We start from the raw sequence: 18,896 nt of genomic DNA, 5'->3' as shown, positions 1-18,896 counted from the left end.
CTGTATTAATACTACTACTACTCATGGGCTGATTGAAGAAATGTCTTCAGGATTAACCTCCTGTTGCCTTACATTTCTACTAGTGCTATTCCTGCTACTACAGTGCACACAATGTGCATGCAAGATAAGATGGTGCTGTGCTTTACCTGAGTGGTGATCCTTTTGGTGTAGCAACACCGTAACCCTTAGAGTCCAAATTCCCGCCCACCTTCATGGTATCACATGGTTTCCGCTGTTCAATATATTCATTCATGGTGGACTCCAGCAGATAGGCATACTTTCCTTTAGACTTCCTAACTCTAATCACTCCTTCATCGGTGGTCTTCACAAACACAGATGGGGCTGACTTCATATAGGACCACATCTTGTCAAACACAGCTATCTTTGACCTCTGCATAAAAAATAGTGTGACTAAGAGGGATTTTCACATGTGGGATAATTATAGTTATATTGTCATCCTATCCATACATTTACTGAGAAAAGTAAGCATAAAAATAAAGAGCCACAAATTACAAAACGTATACAGTGGTACAAGACAATTAATTAAACATTTTAGGAAGGATGATAATCAAATGTTATCACAAACATATTACCTATTCTTCCAGGGTTTCAGCATTTGCTGAACTATAAGACTTGCAATGAAATTCACTTGCTTACCATAAAGAACTCTTTGGTTGAGCCAGCATCAAGTGTACCATAGGCAATCTCAGTCTGTTTGGCCAAGTCTTCAGCACTCTCGATAGGGGAGACCATCCGCTCCACGGTGAGGAAGGCTGCCAGGTTAGCTGTGTAAGACGAAATGATGATGAGGGTGAAAAACCACCAGACACCACCCACGATCCGGCCTGAGAGAGATCTACAAATGAAACACACACAACACAAATGTGTTTTTCTCAGTTAAAACCTAAAGTATCAAAATGACAGTTTTTAGGCCACTGTCAGAATTGAATGAAGCATGCATAATGAGGAGTTAATGCTGAAATTGCACAACTTGGTATTCAGAGCTCAGATGTAACTACAGGCTTGTACACTGCTAGGACAGGTGACTGAGTTGTGCACATGGGGCAGAGTTTAATCAAAACAGAAATGGGTTTCATTTATATAAGATTTTGGCCTTAAACATAAGTCTGTTTTTCTTGTGCAATATTAGCTTGAGGAACTCATTCATGATAACTGGGAATTGACTTCTGTGTGGATAGGGAAAAAAGCAGTTGTTGGATTAGTGCTTTATTTATTTTAATGGTTGATATAGGATATATTCTTCACCAATAATAGCATTGATAGTTGCACCTTATACAACTGTACTCCTGTATGTGGTGATTATAATGTATATTATATCCAGAATGTTCAAATGTAGTGGTTGATGGTGGTTGATAAAGTTCCTGTTTAAATCTACAAGTGAGATTTTCTTCAGGTCATGAGACAGACCCTTTATCACAACATTTATAAGCATTCTTTTTATTAAAATTTCACTAATGTGCTGATTTTAACATAAGTTTATTAGTTTACAAATGTAGAGGTGGGCAAGGCATTTGCTTGCTATAGCCTATCATCTTAGGATAATTAAAACTGGTTAAGATCATTCCAACTGAAATAATATAAAAATGACAACAGAGTTATTAAGGCTCAAATAATGTAATAAAATAATGATGCAAATAACTTCTAATACTCTACAATGCTTGTTTGTCTTTTTACATAAAGTTATAATTATATTATTAGGTAAACATGGGATGACTGCTGGATGGTCACAGTCATATTTATAATTTGCCATCTTAGTTATACCATTTAATGTAATATTTTACATAATACATGCAAATGAATCAATAAAATCAGTATAACTGGAATAAAATCTTTAAAGGATCAGAATATTAAAATGTAATTTTCGCCCTTTTCATTCTGGAGGTAATCAGACTTTAATCAGACTGACAGTCCTAGTTAATGATGAAAATTCAGAGCTAGGGTCAGGCAGCAGACAAAAAGGCTAAATGTGTCTGCTTGGTGAACAGACACATTGAAACTGCCTGTCAAATAAATAGCCAGAGGAGGAAGCATCTCAACTATTTATAATGATACTCTAGGCATTACCTAGAAAGTGGATATGAATTTAACTAATTTCAAGTATTGTTTATAACTAATAACTAATAATTTCAAGTATTGTTTGTAACTAATAACAATATTAGCACAAAAACATGCCCACTCAGTCATTTCCACTAATTAGTATTTAGATTCCATCTGTGAATTCCTACAGGAATTTGCAGTTCCATTGAGTTCCATTCAAACATTCACTAGAAAAAGCAGTACATGTTACTAGTAATAGTAATTTAGTTACTAGTAAAATAGTAATTCACTTCAATATTATTCAGAATATAACAAGACCCACTTATTACAGCAGACACACACTTGAATTAATGTTACATTTGGACACAACAAAGTATTTTAGTGGTTCAAAAAGAGCACTCAGTGTATGAAACATACAGAACTGGATGCTAGTGGCATTGCTAGTAATGCCGCTGCTACCAACAAGTCTAGTCCTTCTTGATACTAATTTGTATACCGCAAATATCTTTAATATATAATTCAAACAGGAAGGAAGCCATTGAAGAAAAACACTATTTCAGACATTTGCCCTTGCTGTGACCTTGAGATTGACTATGTTTACATGCACATCAATATTCCGCTATTAATCTGAATTTGGCAATATTCTAATTAGTATTGAATAATGTAAATGTTGTAATCTGATTGCCCGATTCAGATTAAGACAATATTCTGATTCCCACCCCTGGAATGTGCCTGTTTAATCAGGCACCTTATTCAGAAAATCTACTGAAATGAGATATATGCGCATACTCAGTCTGCAAGGAATTGTGGGTGCTAACAGATGCTTAGCTGTAGGTATATGTATATGTAGCCTAAATAGGAATGGCAACTCAGGCATACTTACAACGACCATGTAGACAGGAATATTCCAATGCCTGTAAATTTATAAGTTTTTGTTGTTCATATAAATAATTTACCTGGAAAATGACAAAAACAGAATTTTTGCAGATTATTGGACAGAGAAGTATGTCCAGTTCAAAACAGGTTCAAAACAGATGCATCATCTGTTAGTCGAAAGTAGTAACATGAAATGCCGGTATGAAACAAAACATAACCACTTGAAAATGATGCCTTATTTATAGTTATGAATTATTCACTAATGGTTAATCATTAAAAGTTAAATGTTGTCACCATTCAGTCATGTTAGTTGCTTATCCAGACCTTTGTAAGCAAGGCATTTTATGTTGATGGACCACAATGTTTAGTTGAATACCCTTGATACTCCCTTTTATCTCCAATAGCCTAGAAAACATTTTAGCTCAAGAGCTGAGTTCATACATGAATAGGAATCACATATGTAACATATTCCATTCCAAGTCTACGCCTTATGTCAGTATTGAAACAGTGCTGGCTAAAATAAATCAACCAACTACTGACCTCCACTCTGGGTTGCATCTCTTTGCAATCTCAGTGCAATATGATAAGTCACAGTATTATTTTAGACAGACTAAAACATGTTGGAGCTAAGGAAACGGCCCTTTCCTGGCTCAGGTCTTATCTAACTGTTATTAGTTTAGTGTTGTTCCACAAGGCTCTGCTCTAGGACCACTGCTTTTTTCTTTTCTTTTTTTTTTTTACCCTATATATAGACCCAATAAGCTCTTTTTCTGTCAAGCTGTACATGTACCTGCTTGATGTGAAGACATTGCCAGATCCTGACAAACTTCTACTGTGGATCCTCTTGCTTTCCAGACCTGCCTATTTCATTTTGATCATTCCACAAATGCCCTAAATATTTGTACTTGCACCCAAAAGCAGTTTATTTATGGATAATTTCACCTGGATAACCTTCTGGACGAACTAATGCTGTGATCATGAAGACTGTTCTGTTGTTATCCCACTGCTTTTCACAATATTCGGAAAGTCCTTTCATCACATTGTACTATTTGTCTTTACTATGCTGAAAATCCTTTCAGTACACGCTGTACTCTTCACTTTCACTCTTCCACAACTGTATACTGTAATGATCTAGTTTCAGGAGTAGCTAGCTACAAGTAGCAATGCTAACTGTATGATGTCTAATGTAGTTTTTCCAGTAGCAAGCTGTATACTTTTTTCCACCAAGTAAATGTGGAGCATGAGAAAAAGCTGCATCACGGTCATGTAACTTGTTCAGCACTATTTCTGAATCAAACAAATCTCAATTTCCAATCTACTATATCTGCCTATAACCAAATTCAATATGTGTGCATGTCTCAGTTTGCATGGACCTGTCTGGAACACAACAGCATTGCTATACAGTTACAGAATATGCATTCTTCTAGTAATGAAAACAAGACTGTTGAACATGGCCACATTTATTAATGTTTATGAGCTTTAAAGATTTACATGGCATTTGTTACTGATTTGTTTGAAGACTGTGCAAATGGAAAATGCGAATTCTGTTGACATTCAAAACATTAAGCACCAATTTAAGGACACAAATAAAGGTGGGTAGCTCTAGCTCATGTTTTCGTTATTGTTATTAATTACCTAGATTGTTAAGAGGGTTATCAGGAGTGTTAGCATTATGTGTAAAGAATCTATGGCCACTTCCTAAAACCAAGGACACAAACCATATGGGGGATGGTATTCAGGCCATCACATAATACAAAGCTACACTTGCTCCCAGCTCCCACTGAACAATTGTTATGCATGATTTGAAGTACAGAAAAACATGCTGGCAGGACAGACCACCCCAACACCCACCAACCAAGTACTTTGTCTGCAGTAGAAATCAGAAAGACTCTGTGCAGAGTTAACCCTCAGAAAGCTGCAGGTCACACCTGGTGGTGTGCTCAGGGAATGTGCAAAAGAAATCGTCTTTGTCCTGCCTGAATGACTACCAGCCCGTTGCACTCACACCTATCATCACGAAGTGCTTTGATTGGCTAGTCATGAAACACATAAAGAGCAATCTTCCCACTACACTGGGCCCATTTCAGACCGCCTACTGTCCTAACTGTTCAACAGAGGATGCCATATCTGCCAACATCCACCTTTCTCTGACTCAGCTTGACTAAAAGGACAATTATGTAAGGATGCTGTTCATAGACCTCAGTTCAGCATTCAACACAATCATCCTACAACAACTGATAAAAAAAGTTATGGCTGCTAGGTTTTGAGCACCTCCATCTGCAACTGGATCCTGAACTTTTTATCTGGGGATCTCAGTCCATCAGGATCAGCTCCACCACACTGAACACTGGTGCTCCCCAGGGTTGTGTGCAGCTGTTTACCTTGCTGACTCATAACTGTGCTGCAACGTACAGTTCAAATCACATCATCAAGTTTGCTGATGACACTACAGTAGTGGGCCTCATCAGCAACGATGAGTCAAGAAGGAGGGGAACCAGCTTGCATAATTGTATAGCAACAAAAATCTATATCTTGACTTCAGGAGGACCCAAGTAGACCACTCACCACTGCACATCAATTGAACAACTTTGGAGAGAATCAAAAATCCCAAGTTTCCTGGTGTGCACATGACAGAGGACATATTGTGGACTCTCAAAACTATCTGCCTAGCCAAGAAGGACAGCTTACAGCTGTTAGACTATGCTGGATGACTATAAGTTGTTGATTCTTAACTGCCTATGTTACTTTAAAAAATCACTACATAGTAGCCTATAGCAGAAGTCAAGTGTGATAACCTCTAAACTTAATTTGGTCTATAGTCATAAGTCACTGCAGTATTTTATCAAAAGTGTAGTTTGACTGTAGCTTAGCTACTTTTAATCATGAGTATCTTGTAGCTTGACAAGTTTGAATTTATTAGCATTGATGATTTATAATACCACTATCCAGTGTCTTCCAGAAGAGGATGGGTTCCTTTTTTAGTCTATTTCCTCTCAAGGTTTCATCTTCATGTTTTACTTGCCACTGTCACCACTGGCTTGCTCATTTGGGATCTAAATCTATAACTGGATTTCTGTAAAGCTGCTTTGTGACAATGTCTATTGTTAAAAGTGCTATGTAAATAAATGAGAATTTAACTGAATTTAAAATGTTATAACTTTACTTGTGATTAAGATACATACAAAAGTGAAACATATTTTAGTTCAGGAAAACATTTAGTCTTTTGAATATTATACAGTAGAAAATGTAGAAATTCTTCATGTAAAGAGTTTTCCCAGGCATCCACACATATTTTAATTAAGTACATAAATTTGTAAGTATAGTTACAAGATACTTAGGCAAAGTTCAATATATTTGAAATACGATTAAGTGCATTTATTTTTTAACTAGTGTACAGTGTGCCTGCCTTTATGCTTTATGCTGCTATTGGTACAAAAATGTAATTATAGTTAATGCAAAAAAGGCTGCATCAAGTCTTGTGTCTGAAATCAATGTGGGTGAACCTGATATGCTAATCATGACTACTTAGACTATCTATAAATGTTTATTTGAATATTTGCTTTCTTATTTGTACTGTAAATAATCAGTTTTCTTTACTGGCTCTTGGCTCTCACTTTATTAGTCCACATTTTCTCCTGTTCTATCCCTTAATTCTTTTTCTATTCTTCTATTCTTTTTTACACTTAAAGCAAGTACTTAAATAACTCCTGTCCTGAAATGAATACTCAAGAAACACCTAATAACCTTGGAGACAGTAATTTCAATAATAAGAATGTGTTGCCAAGAAATGTAACTTAAACACTTGCATAAGCTTCGTTTGAAAACTGATAACACTCCCTGCATAACCACTGTATATTCTGAACTTAAGTCACGAACACTAAATATTGCCCAGTGGCTGCAAACCTCTCTCAGACACTAGGGGCCATATTCTGATATATTGATGACATAAATTGGTGTCTTAAGTTCAAAAGTAACATCAATATTTATGCAAGAAAGGTTACTTGTATTCAGAGACGGGTTATGCACGTTAAGTCAATTTTCTGGCCATCTCATTCAGATTCCAAACACTTGCGTGTAGTTCTCTAAAGCTACCAGATTGTAGAGTGGTATGAGATGGGATTTTAATAGGTTCTAGACCACTGTTTTTAAACACAAGCACTTCCATTTCAGTCTCCATGAAAGGTCAGGAAGACAGAGTAATGCATATTGAAATACTTGATTGATTTCCACCCTGCTTATCACTGCAAATCTAAACAAACTTGGAGTAGCATAGGAAACTAGCTAAATATTGAGAACAGTGAAGGGTTTAAGGGAAGGCTTTTTCAACTGTGGAGGCTCTCTCATCCCTGGCTACAGTCCAAGACATTCCAGCATTGAACAGCCCCACCTTGGTAAAACACTTCTCTGAAAACTTCTTTAATATATACAACAACAAAAAAACCCCAAAAAACAAAAAAAACAGCCATTTTTTTCTCAACCATGCCTGGAAAATGCAGACTAAGGCCCCCCCCCCCCTTTCTGTCAATTGTACTGTAATACAATGTAACATCAAAGTAAGACAATTTATAAGTACTGAAATGAACATCTAATAGGAGTCTACTAATGTATATTGCTTCATGGATAGTGCTAGTTGTAATTATCACATTAATACATTTTTTAATCAATATGGCTCCTACCCCCATTGCACAATAGCTTATAAAATAGCACTTGATCCAGTACATCATATTATTTTGCATTAGATTATTCTCAGTTAATTGTGTGCACAACTTAATGTACAGTTATTAACTGAGGTTATGAATTTGTAATGTGATTGTGGGTTGGCTATTTTAACACAATTTAATTCACTATTTGATTTGTTGAATTAATAAAGTAATGGCAATGCTTTTGTTAATTTGACCAAACACACCATTGTTGTTTTGGCTGTATGCTTAGGGTCATTGTCATGTTGAAAGGTGAGCTGTTGTATCAGTCTGAGTTTGAGTGTACTCTGGAGGAGGTTTTCTTCAAGATGGTTCCTGTATTTGGCAGCATTTATTGTTGCCAGTCTCCCTGTCCCTGCCATTGAGAAGCACCCCCATTGCATTATGCTGCTACCACCATGTTTCAGGAAAGGAATGTACATCAGACAGGTGATGTACAATGTCTGTTTTTCAGATGACATAGTGTTTGCTGTTCTGCCCAAAGAGTTCCATTTTCATCACATTAGGCCAGAGAATCGTTTTCTAAATGTTCCTTTACATGCCGTTTAGCAAACTCTTTTACTGAACTGTAGCTTCCGTCTTGCCACTCTGAAAAGAAGCCGCGATTTATAGAGTGCTGCAGAGTGGGTACAGAGATGGTTGTCTGTCCAACAGGTTCTCCCATCTCTGCACAGGACTTTTAGAGTGACTGTTGGGTTCTTTCTTACCTCCCTGACCAAGGACCTTCTTTACCAGATGCCCAATTTGGCCAGCCAGCCAACTCTAGAAAAGTTTAAGGTTGTGCCAAGCTTCTTCCATTTCAAAATTATTGATGCCATTGTGGTCCTGGGAACACTCAAAACCTTAGTTTTGTCAAGGCTTGGTATAGACAGAGAACAGGTCAACTGAGCGTATACTTCACAAATACCTAGTTTTCAAAAAGTCTCTTATAAAGCATAGAGTGAGTGAGTGTGCGATTGGGAAGGTGAACGTGTGTGTGAGTGTGTGTGTGCGTGGGGGAAGTGTAGTCGTCTTCGCCCATGTTTATAGTTGGTGGTGCATTCTGGGATATGGAGTCACTGGTTTGCTGTGATATGACAGAGCCCCCCCTCCTACGAAGGGCTCACTCCGGGAGGAGTGTAGGGCATGAAAATCTCTGCACAGACTTGGGTCTAGAATGTCCTGAGAAGGAACCCAACACTGTTCCTCCAGCCCATAACCCTCCCATTCGACAAGGTACTCTAGCTTGCCCCTCTGGCACCTGGAGTTAAGGATGTTCTTTACAAGGTAGGCCAGTTGGCCATCAATGTCGAATGGAGCAGGTGGGGAGTCGAGTGGTACTGCTGTGGCTAGTGGGCCAGGGACAACTGGTTTGAGTAGAGAGACATGGAATTACGAAGCTATGTGGCTGTGTTTGGTATTTTGTGTATGTGACCTCACTGATCTGTTTGATGATCTTGAAGGGTCCAATGTATCTTTGGCTGTGTTTTTTGCATGATCTTTGGTTGAGAGCCACACTCTGTCACCTGGCTGGTACTGGGGTGTTCATTGATGATGATACACATCTTCTCCATGAAACTGGAATAGATTCTAGACGTGAATTGCGGCCCCCAGTCACTGACGATTTCCTCCAGTATCCCTCAGTACCTGAATACATGCTGGAATAGCAGTTTGGCAGTTGCGAAGGCCGACGGGATGGTTGGTATTGGAATGAGATGCAGGGACTTTGAAAATCAATCAATGGCCACTAAATCAATAATAGGTCAGTGATGAAATCAATGGAGAGGTGGGACCATGGGTGTTCCGGTATGGGTAGAGCGCTTTCCTGCAGGCAGTGTTCGAGGAACCTTAGATTGGGTACACATCGAGCAGGACGACACTACACAATGCACCTCCCTTAACATGTTGGGCCACCAGTACTTCTCTCACAACAGGTGGTAGGTGCGTTGAATACCTGGGCGACCAGTGGCGACAGCCATGTGGGCCCAGGAAATGAGCTCCAGCTACTGCTGCTCAGGAACAAACTGCTTCCTTGGTGGACATGCTGCTAGGTTTGTGATCTTGGGATGCGTGCAAGGGTTTTATTCAATTCCCATTCTATGGAGCTGACCACACAGGAAAGTGGTAGAATGTATTTGTTGTGGGTGTCTCAAACTCCTATGCTGTGTAGACAGGAGAGGGCATTGGCTTTGGTATTCTTGGATCCGGGTCTGTAGGACAACGTGAACTGGAATCGTGAGAAGAAGAGGGACTAACGGGCTTGACGAGGTGTCAGATGCTTGGCTATATGGAGATTCTCAAGGTTCTTATGGTCTGTGAAAATGATGAAGGTGTGCATAGCTACCTCTAGCAAATGTCACCATTCCTCCAGGGCTAGTTTGACTGCCAAGAGTTCTCTGTTCCCCACATCATTGTTTTGTTCTGCTGGGGACAATTTCTTGGAGAAGAAGGCCACAAGGTTAAGCTTTGGCTTGTCTCTGAAACTCTTTGAGAGGATGGCTCCCACTCCTGTCTCTGAGGCATCTACCTCCACGTCAAAGGGCTTGGAAGGATCGGGGTGCTTGAGGATGGGAGCGGTAGTGAATGCTTTCTTGAGTTGATTTTACTCTTCTTGGGTGGCTGTTGTCCAGGTTAGCCACTTCGATTTGCCTTGTAACAGGGCTGTTAAGGGGTGTTCTATGGAGCTGAACTCTGATAAAACATTGGTAGAAGGTGGTGAAGCCCAGAAATTGCAGAGTGGTCTGTGATCCTTGAAATCGCTGAAATCAGATTTACAGCTGAAATCACTGTAATCCTTGACAGTTCATGGAATGGGCCAACCCACCACCACCTGCACCATGCCTTGTCCATGGTGACTCACTCAGGGCTGATGTAGCCCAAGAATGAGATGGTGTGCTGATGGAACTCACACTTCTCTACTTTGCCATAGAGCTGATGCTGAAGAAGTCTTTGCAAGACCTAACGTACATGGAGGACATGTTCCTCAGAGGATTCAGAGTATATCAAAATGTTGTCAATGTAGGTGATGACACTTCTCCTCAGCAAGTCTCTTAGGACATCATTAATGAGACACTGGAACACTGAGGGGTGCTAGAGATCCCATATGGCATGATCAGGTACTCATAGTGGCCCAAGGTGGTACTGAAGGCCATTTTCCACTCATCTCCCTCTCAGATATGGACCAGGTTGTAAGCACTGCGAAGGTCCAGCTTTGTGAAGATAGTTGCTGATCTTAACTGTTCGAGGGCTGCAGGCACAAGTGGCAGAGGATAGCGATACCTGACAGAACATTTGTTGAGGCCCCGGTAATCTATGCATGGCCTGAGGACACCTCCCTTCTTCTCCACAAAAAAGAAACCAGCTGAAGCAAGGGATGTAGAGGGTCTAATGTACCCTTGTTGGACTGCCTTCTGAATATGGCTCGCTGTTCTGTCTGTTAGAGTGGATACACCCACCCCTGAGGTGGACTGGTTCTGGGCAGCAGCTCAATCGCACAGTCATATGGGCAGTGTGGTGGTAGTCCGCTTGCTTTCTCTTTGCTGAATACCTCCACAAGGTCATGATACTCGGGTGGAACGTGAACTGGAGCGGGTTGGTTAGGACTTTCTACTGATGTGGCCGCCAGCAGTATAACTGGAGCTTGAAGACAGTGTGCAAGGCAATAAGAAGACCAGTGTGTGATTTATTTGTCGGTCCATGAAATACAAGGATTGTGTAGCTCCAACCATGGGAGACCTAGGATGATGGGATGTCTGGCAGAAACGGTAATGAAGAGAATGATGGTTTCTTTATGGAGTGCGCTGATCTGGAGGGAGAGGGCTCTATGCAGTGTGAGATGATCCCTCCCCCTATTGGAGCTCCATCAATGGCTTGAATCTTATGTGGCTGCAGTAATGTTGAACTGGTTCACCGTGTTTTGATTGATGAAGTTCCCCGATGCTCCCGAGTCGATTAGTGCTCCGAGAACAAAAGACACACTGAGCAATCGACCATAACTTGTAGAACGAACGCTTGGTGGGCACAGGGTCTGAAGTCCCAGTTCTCCTCAGTGTCCTGACCAGACTTGAGTGTGCACTGCTGGAATTGATGGTTATCCTTTCTGCAGTAAAAGTGGCGAAACTCTTGACGGTGCCTCTCACTCTCCTCTCTGAGCCATGCACGCCCCAGCTGCATGGGCTTCGTGGTGGCATGCAGCACTATGACACTTCCCTCGCTACTTGCTGGACGGCGGTTCTGAAGAAGTCGATCAAGTCGGATGGCCAGGTCAATGAGTGGGTCGAGGGTGAGTTGATTGTTGTGGCAGGCCAGCTCCGTCACCACTTCCTGGATAACTCCATTGCAAAACACCGTCTTTAGAGCTGGTTCCTTCCACTCACTCCTTGCAGCGATGGTCTGGAACTCTAGGGCATATTCTGCAACACACTGTGAGCCTTGAGAAATAGTCAGGAGTTCCTCTCCTGTTCCTTGCCACCGGGAGTGTGATCGAAGACACACCGGAATAGTCCCATAAACTGTTCATAAGAGGAACATCACCGTTGCCCAGATGAGAGTGTTGCCTGTTAAGAGCTCCATAAAACCTTACATGCTTCCGGCTTGCCTGTATAGATGGCAAAGAACAAGGAGCATTGCAGGAGAAAACCCCTGCATCGTGCGGGATCTGCGGCACACTTCTCCAGTGTTGGTATGGGAGGAAACAGGGTATGGGTCGACATGACGACCGGGGTGCTTTGAGAAAGACGAGTGACCTGCTTGGTCAGATAGGCGAGCTGTTGGTGGAGTATGTCCATGAGCCATCTGCGGGCGTCGACGACTTGTCGCCACTCCAGCATACCTGCTGCTTCCATATACGGCAAAGTATTCTGTCACGTAAAGGAGGCGTGGACAGAAGTAGGTGCAGGTTAGGCAATTTAATACAAAAACAACAAGTCCAAAGGGTAATGCAAAAATCCATAACTTTAAACAGGCAGAGGTCAGGCAATCAGGCAAAGGAAGTCTAGACAGAGAAACAAGGTCATAAACAAGAGCAAAGTCAAAACCAGGAAAACAAACACGATGTCAAAGCTTGGTATAGATTTGTGTGTGTGTGTGTGTGTGTGTGTGTGTGAAGTGTAGTCACCATGTTTATAGTTGGTGGTGCATTCTGGGAAATGGAGTGACTGGTTTGCTGTGATATGACAGATATGCTGTTAACATACCATCACATAAAGATTAGCTTGCGCTCTCTAAAAACACACCAAAATTACACAGGTCTGTTTAGAAGAACTATTCCCCATTAAATCAAGTACAGAATGCTATAAGTGTAGAGCTGCGTGGTCCAGAACAGTTGTAGTGATGTGTCGCTCATGAACGATTCGTTAATTTTGAACAAATCTTTAATATGACTCAGGAACAACGACTTGTCTCAGAGAGTGAGTCGTTTATTTTTGACTGCGCATGTGCTGCAACATCCCCAAAGGTTCTGTACAGGAAACAGAAATAATTAGTTAACGTTTCAAGTTTGAGTCGTTTGTTCTTCCAGTGACCGGCACATAGGCAATGCACCATGCAATACTGGAAACAGAAATGATTAGTTCACATCTTGAGTCATTGGTTTCGAGTCGTTCGTTCATCATGTCACAGCCCCACTGCATTCAGCCTATGGGGTGGTAACAGGATGAATGAATGACTCGAATCCAAAGACTCGAGAGGTGAACTAATCATTTCTGTTTCCGGGGAACAGACATGACAAATGAACAACTCGGATCTGAAGGTGAGGTGAGCTAACAGGCTGCATAGCCAAAGACCCAGCTAAGCTATTAATTATTCATTTCTGTTTCTCATAATTCGGCCATGGAGCATTAGCCTGTAGTTTATTTTTTTATTCCAAATGTGATCAACGTTTGCGTAAGTTTGTTCTTCCAGTGACCGCCGCATAGGCAATGCACATCTTAATTATATTCCACTGAAATGAACAAAATGAACAAAAAGACTTGAAAAAAGATTAATTCATTTTGCTGAACAAGATTCCAGTAAAATGATCCAAACTTCCCATCACTACTACCGGACAATGTGGTTAGCGATTCAGCAAAAACACAATTTCCGTGTAAATGTGATGATGTTATGTGGTTGCTGTAAGAACTTAACCTGCAGGGGACAGATCAGAGGACACATCGTACATTTGTTCAATTTAAATTTTTTAACTGCAGTACGGATAAAAAAAAAAAAAAAATGCACAAACGATTTGATTTTCCAGTATTGGTGTAGCACTTCAGACTGCTGTACTTCCTGTATATCTTGATTGTCAGATGTGTCGTCCAATCAGTGGTAAGTAATCCATTCACAAAATATTATACCTACCTTTTCTGTTTTGTCTGCCTTGTCATTGTGTTTTCTGACTTGTTAATTTGTTTTCAGATTTGTCATTGTATTCTGCCTTGTTATTTTGTTTTTAGATTTGCTATTGTATTTATAATTTTTCTGTTGTTTACAGACTTATTTTGTTTTCATATTTTGTTTTGTTTTGTGATTTGTTTTGTACTTTTTGGCCACCGTAAAACTCCTTCCCATGTATGTAGTGCTTAAGTCTGTAGTTACATCTGGAGTTCAGAATACCAGTATGTGCAATTTCAGAAAATCCTCACTACATGCTTAACTCAACTCTGGCCCCAATCATTATGTACAACCCCAATTCCAAAAAAGTTGGGACACTGTAAAATGTAAATAAATGTAAATAAAAACAGAATACAATGATTTACAAATCTCATAAATCCAGGTTATTCACAATAGAGCATAGAAAACATATCAAATGTTTAAACTGAGTAAATGTACCATTTTAAGAAAAAAAATAAGGTAATTTTGAATTTGATGGCCACAACACATCTCAAAAAAGTTGGGACGGGGCAACAAAAGGCTGGAAAATTAAGTGTTCCTATAAAGAAACAGTTGGAGATTAATTGGCAACAGGTCAGTAACATGATTGGATATAAAAAGAATATCTTGGAGAGGCAGAGTCTCTCAGAAGTTAAGATGGGCAGAGGCTCACCAATCTGCAAAAAACTGCGTCTACAATTTGTTGAACAATTTCAGAATAATGTTCCTCAATGTAAAATTGCGAAGACTATGAATATCTCATCATCTACAGTACATCATATCATCAAAATATTCCAAGAATCTGGAGAAATCTATGCACAAGGGACAAGGGTGAAAATCAATATTGCATGCTTGTGATCTTCGGGCCATCAGGCGGCACTGCATTATAAACAGGCATGATTCTCTAGAGGAAATCACTACATGGGCTCAGAAACACCTCCAGAACTCCAGTTATCTGTGAACACAGTGAACACAAAATGCTGGTTAAAGCTCTATCATGCAAAGAAGAAGCCATATGTGAACATGATCCAGAAATGATGCCGTCTTCTCTGGGCCAAAAATCATTTAAAATGGACTGAGGCAAAATGGAAAACTTTTCTGTGGTCAGACGAATCGAAATTTCAAATTCTTTTTGGAAACCATACACACTGCATCCTCTAAACTAAAGAGGACTAAAGAGAAGCAAGACCATTCAACTTTTTATCAGCACTCAGTTCAAAAGCCTGAATCTCTAATGGTATGGGGGTGCATTAGTACATATAGAATGGGCAGCTTTTACATCTGGAAAGGCACCATCAATGCTGAAAGGTATATACAGGTTTTAGAGCAACATATGCTTCCATCCAGATTCCATCCCAGCTTTACTTCTGACAGACTCTGCCTCTCTAAGATACTCTTTTTATACCAAATCATGTTACTGATCTGTTGCCAATTAACCTAATTCATTGCAAAATGTTCCTCCAGCTGTTTCTTTTTAGTAACACTTACTTTTCCAGCCTTTTGTTGCCCCTGTCCCAAATTTTTTGAGATGTTTTCTATGTTCTATTGTGAATAACATATGGGATTATGAGATTTGCAAATCATTGCATTCTGTTTTTATTTACATTTATTTACATTCTACACAGCATCCCAACTTTTATGGAATTGGAGTTGTATTTTGTCGACTGCATCTACAGTGGTGTGAAAAAGTATTTCTTCCCCATCCTTATTTCTTTTGTTTTCGTGTCATACAATTTATCTCATACTCAATTGTTCCAGAAATTAAAACTAAATCTAAGATAAAACAAAGGCAACCTGAGTAAATACAAAATACAGTTTTTAAATTATAACATTATTTATTGAAGCAAAAAAGTTTTCCGATACCCACTAATTCCCAAATCTATGAAACTGCATTCATAAATCAACACTTTAACAGAACTTTTTCAACAGTATGTTGAAGTATTGAAAGAAATTCCAGAAATGATGAAGAAGGTGATGAGACTCCAAAGAACCACAGTGAGAGCCATTATCTCCAAATAGAAAAACTCAGCACAGTAGTGAACATTCCCAGAAGTGGCCAGGCTTCCAAAATTCCTCAATAAACACAGCAACTATTCAACCAGGAGGTCACAAAAGACCCAAGGACAACCTCAAAGGAACTACAGGCTTCTCTTGCATCAATAAAGGTCACTGTTCATGACTCCACTATCAGAAAGACACTGGACAAAAATGGCATCTCTGGAAGAGTGGCAGAGCGAAAACTACTGCTAACCCAGAAGAACATTAAGGCTCGTTTGAATTTTGCCAAAACACACCTTAATCCTCAAACCTTTTGGGAGAATGATGAGTCAAAAGTGTAAAGGTTTGGAAGACACATGTTCCGTTACATCTGACATAAACCAAACACAGAATTCCACAGAAAGAACATCACATCTACAGTCAAGCATGGTGATGGCAGTGTGATGGTGTGGGGATGCTTTTCTGCTTCAGGGCCTGGGCAACTTGCAATAATTGAGGAAAACATGAATTTTGCTCTCTACCAGAAAATCCTAATGGAGAATGCCCGACCGGGGCATTCCAGCTGATGTACATCACTCCTAAGTCATCAGACACTCTGCTCTATATCTGTCCCACTCACAACCCTCACAGCAATGAATTTAGACAAGACCATTCATAATGAGACCCTGCAGACACTCATTACTTAGTCTTAATTTTTGTTGCCAGTATGCTGTTGCCAGTCTTAAGTATGTTGCCAGTATGCTCAATGAACATATGCATATTAATTGTTTGGGATTAATTAGGATTGCTTAACTTCTACTGTCATTGCATGTTTTGTGAAAAAAAGAGAAAAGAAACAAAACAAAACAAAACAAAACAAATCACTGATTTGTGCCTAAATCCCACCAGGAGCTTTTTCTTCATCAAGTGTATCTGCATTGTACATAAATGTTTGTGCGTGTATGTGTCCACAGTGTTTTGTCAGGGTTTATCAACCAAAGAGGAGCAGGCAAGTGTAACAAAAACAGAAGGAAAGCCAAAACTTTCTTGGCAGAAAAAGGAGTGTGTTTTTGATAAATGCATAAACAATGGCAAACCAAAACCACTTAAGCAGCAAAAGATTAAATGAGTGTGATGAAAGGATGACATGATTATAAACAATGGGAGGAGCATAAATGCACAAAGTGGCTGAATGCACATCAGCTTTCAAAGGGCCAAAGAAAGACTAGTTAAAAGAAATATAAACGCAACATAGAGAAACACTCTTTACACTTCCTAAGACACTAACAGTTTGGCTGCCAATTAAAAATCTTTTTCAATCAGACCAGTGGCAATCAATGTCTAATCCCATGAGACCTATGCAATTCAGATAGATATATGAGAACAATTTAAAAATACTGAGGGAATCGTGCAGCTGCTGTCTACTTTCTGCTAAGCCTCTATTGGGCGGAGTGTTACAGCATGATGCAGGCTCCATTTAGACACAGGCAACGGCTATTTGTAAATGAGAAATTCTGTACACACACACTACGTCCATTTCCCCCTCAATAAGCCACCACTGTTACTTTATCATTCCTTTCCTGGCCTTTTATGCAACTGATTTGTGCCACACAGACCATTTTTCATGCTTTGGCTTTGCTCCTGAAGCACTGCTGTGAAATATGGCTTCTCTTCTGAGATTGATAAATTTATTGAAGACAGCCTTATAAAGACAAACTAGCATGAACATAATAATCAGCATTCTACACATCAGAAAGTACTATTTAAATCTAATTAAATCCTTACTTGTTGTGTGCTAGGTTTGTCATCACGTGTGTGTGTGGGATGGAAATCACATGGCCTCCTTCAGTACTAATTTGATATTTTGTTTTATGCATTAGTGAAACACAGCACTGCACCGGTAACAAGACATGCTCATCCTATAAATTGCTGAAAAATTCATGCTGTTTTGAATATCAGTATTTTACACACATGCTTTATTGTTCTTTATTAGCTTGTATAGCATTTTTTTGTCGTTGCTGTTTTAAAGTATAATGTGGTTTGCTAATTAAGCTTACATAGCTTTGCTGAAAGGAAAAGTTACTAGACCAGAGGTGCAAACCATACGGCCCGCCTGATCATTCCATGCGTCCTGTGGGCCAAGTAACGGAAATGTAATGCAGTAACGTGATGGAAATGTAAAGAATTATCCATACACAGATGCAGTTACTTATATATCCACTAGAGGTCCTCTTGTTGGCATCCTTAGGCTACATGTGCATGCTGTTACTAATGGTTACTTGATATCTTTGGGTATTTCCAACGTAACGTGAAAATGTGGGTATGTGAAAAATGTCTCCTTCAAAGAACCGGAAAGTGGATTCTGAATGCCATATACAGGGATGGAAAGTAAATACAAAACAGTTTCTTTCATATCACTCAAGGGTTTTTATAAATGTATTGAAAAACTGATTATTGAAATCAACAAAATAATGAAAAAAATGGATCATGGAATGGAGATACTTATAGAAATTTTAACACTGTTACAAACAAGTTCATCGAGGTAACATTGAATGAATTCCGCGTGAACACCACTGACTGGAGGCCCATGCCAATTAGAAAGATCCAGGTGATGGACTATTAGCAAGTTATTGTCCTTCATTCGTATAGTTCCAACAATTATTACATTTTTTTCACTACTTAACTGTCTTTTTATTTTAAGGATCTAATAAATTGCATGTATAATTTATTTTTTTATTTGGCTTTTTACAAATATTTTACAAATAAATATCATTTAGTACAGCTTCTGACCATCAAATCAAAACAGACTTGTGATTTGATGACATAATCCTTATTTATTCAGAAACAGAAGTAACTAAATACAACAATGATACATTTTAACTCTGACAGTGTGTGTTCAGGTGATAGATGCCCCATTTATATTTTTGATGAGCTACAGAGATATTCAAGACAATTATA

The 18,896-nt window shown here is 39.4% G+C and overlaps 1 protein-coding gene across 2 annotated transcripts in view; it reads right to left on the bottom strand.

Annotated features, from left to right (window-relative positions):
- Nucleotides 1–18,896, bottom strand: part of gria1a (glutamate receptor, ionotropic, AMPA 1a) — a 145,851-nt gene that overhangs the window by 14,945 nt on the left and 112,010 nt on the right. For both annotated transcript variants that reach the window (XM_017475174.3, XM_017475178.3), the window contains 2 exons: nucleotides 658–856; nucleotides 147–391 (listed from right to left, as the gene is read on the bottom strand). In XM_017475174.3, coding sequence (XP_017330663.1) covers nucleotides 147–391; nucleotides 658–856 — 444 coding nt within the window. The remainder of the gene's footprint in view (nucleotides 1–146; nucleotides 392–657; nucleotides 857–18,896) is intronic.

Source organism: Ictalurus punctatus, chromosome 8 (genome assembly GCF_001660625.3).
Source record: "Ictalurus punctatus breed USDA103 chromosome 8, Coco_2.0, whole genome shotgun sequence".
NCBI lineage: Eukaryota > Metazoa > Chordata > Actinopteri > Siluriformes > Ictaluridae > Ictalurus > Ictalurus punctatus.
Note: the sequence above shows the minus strand (reverse complement) of the source record. Positions and strands in the feature narration are given on the sequence as shown.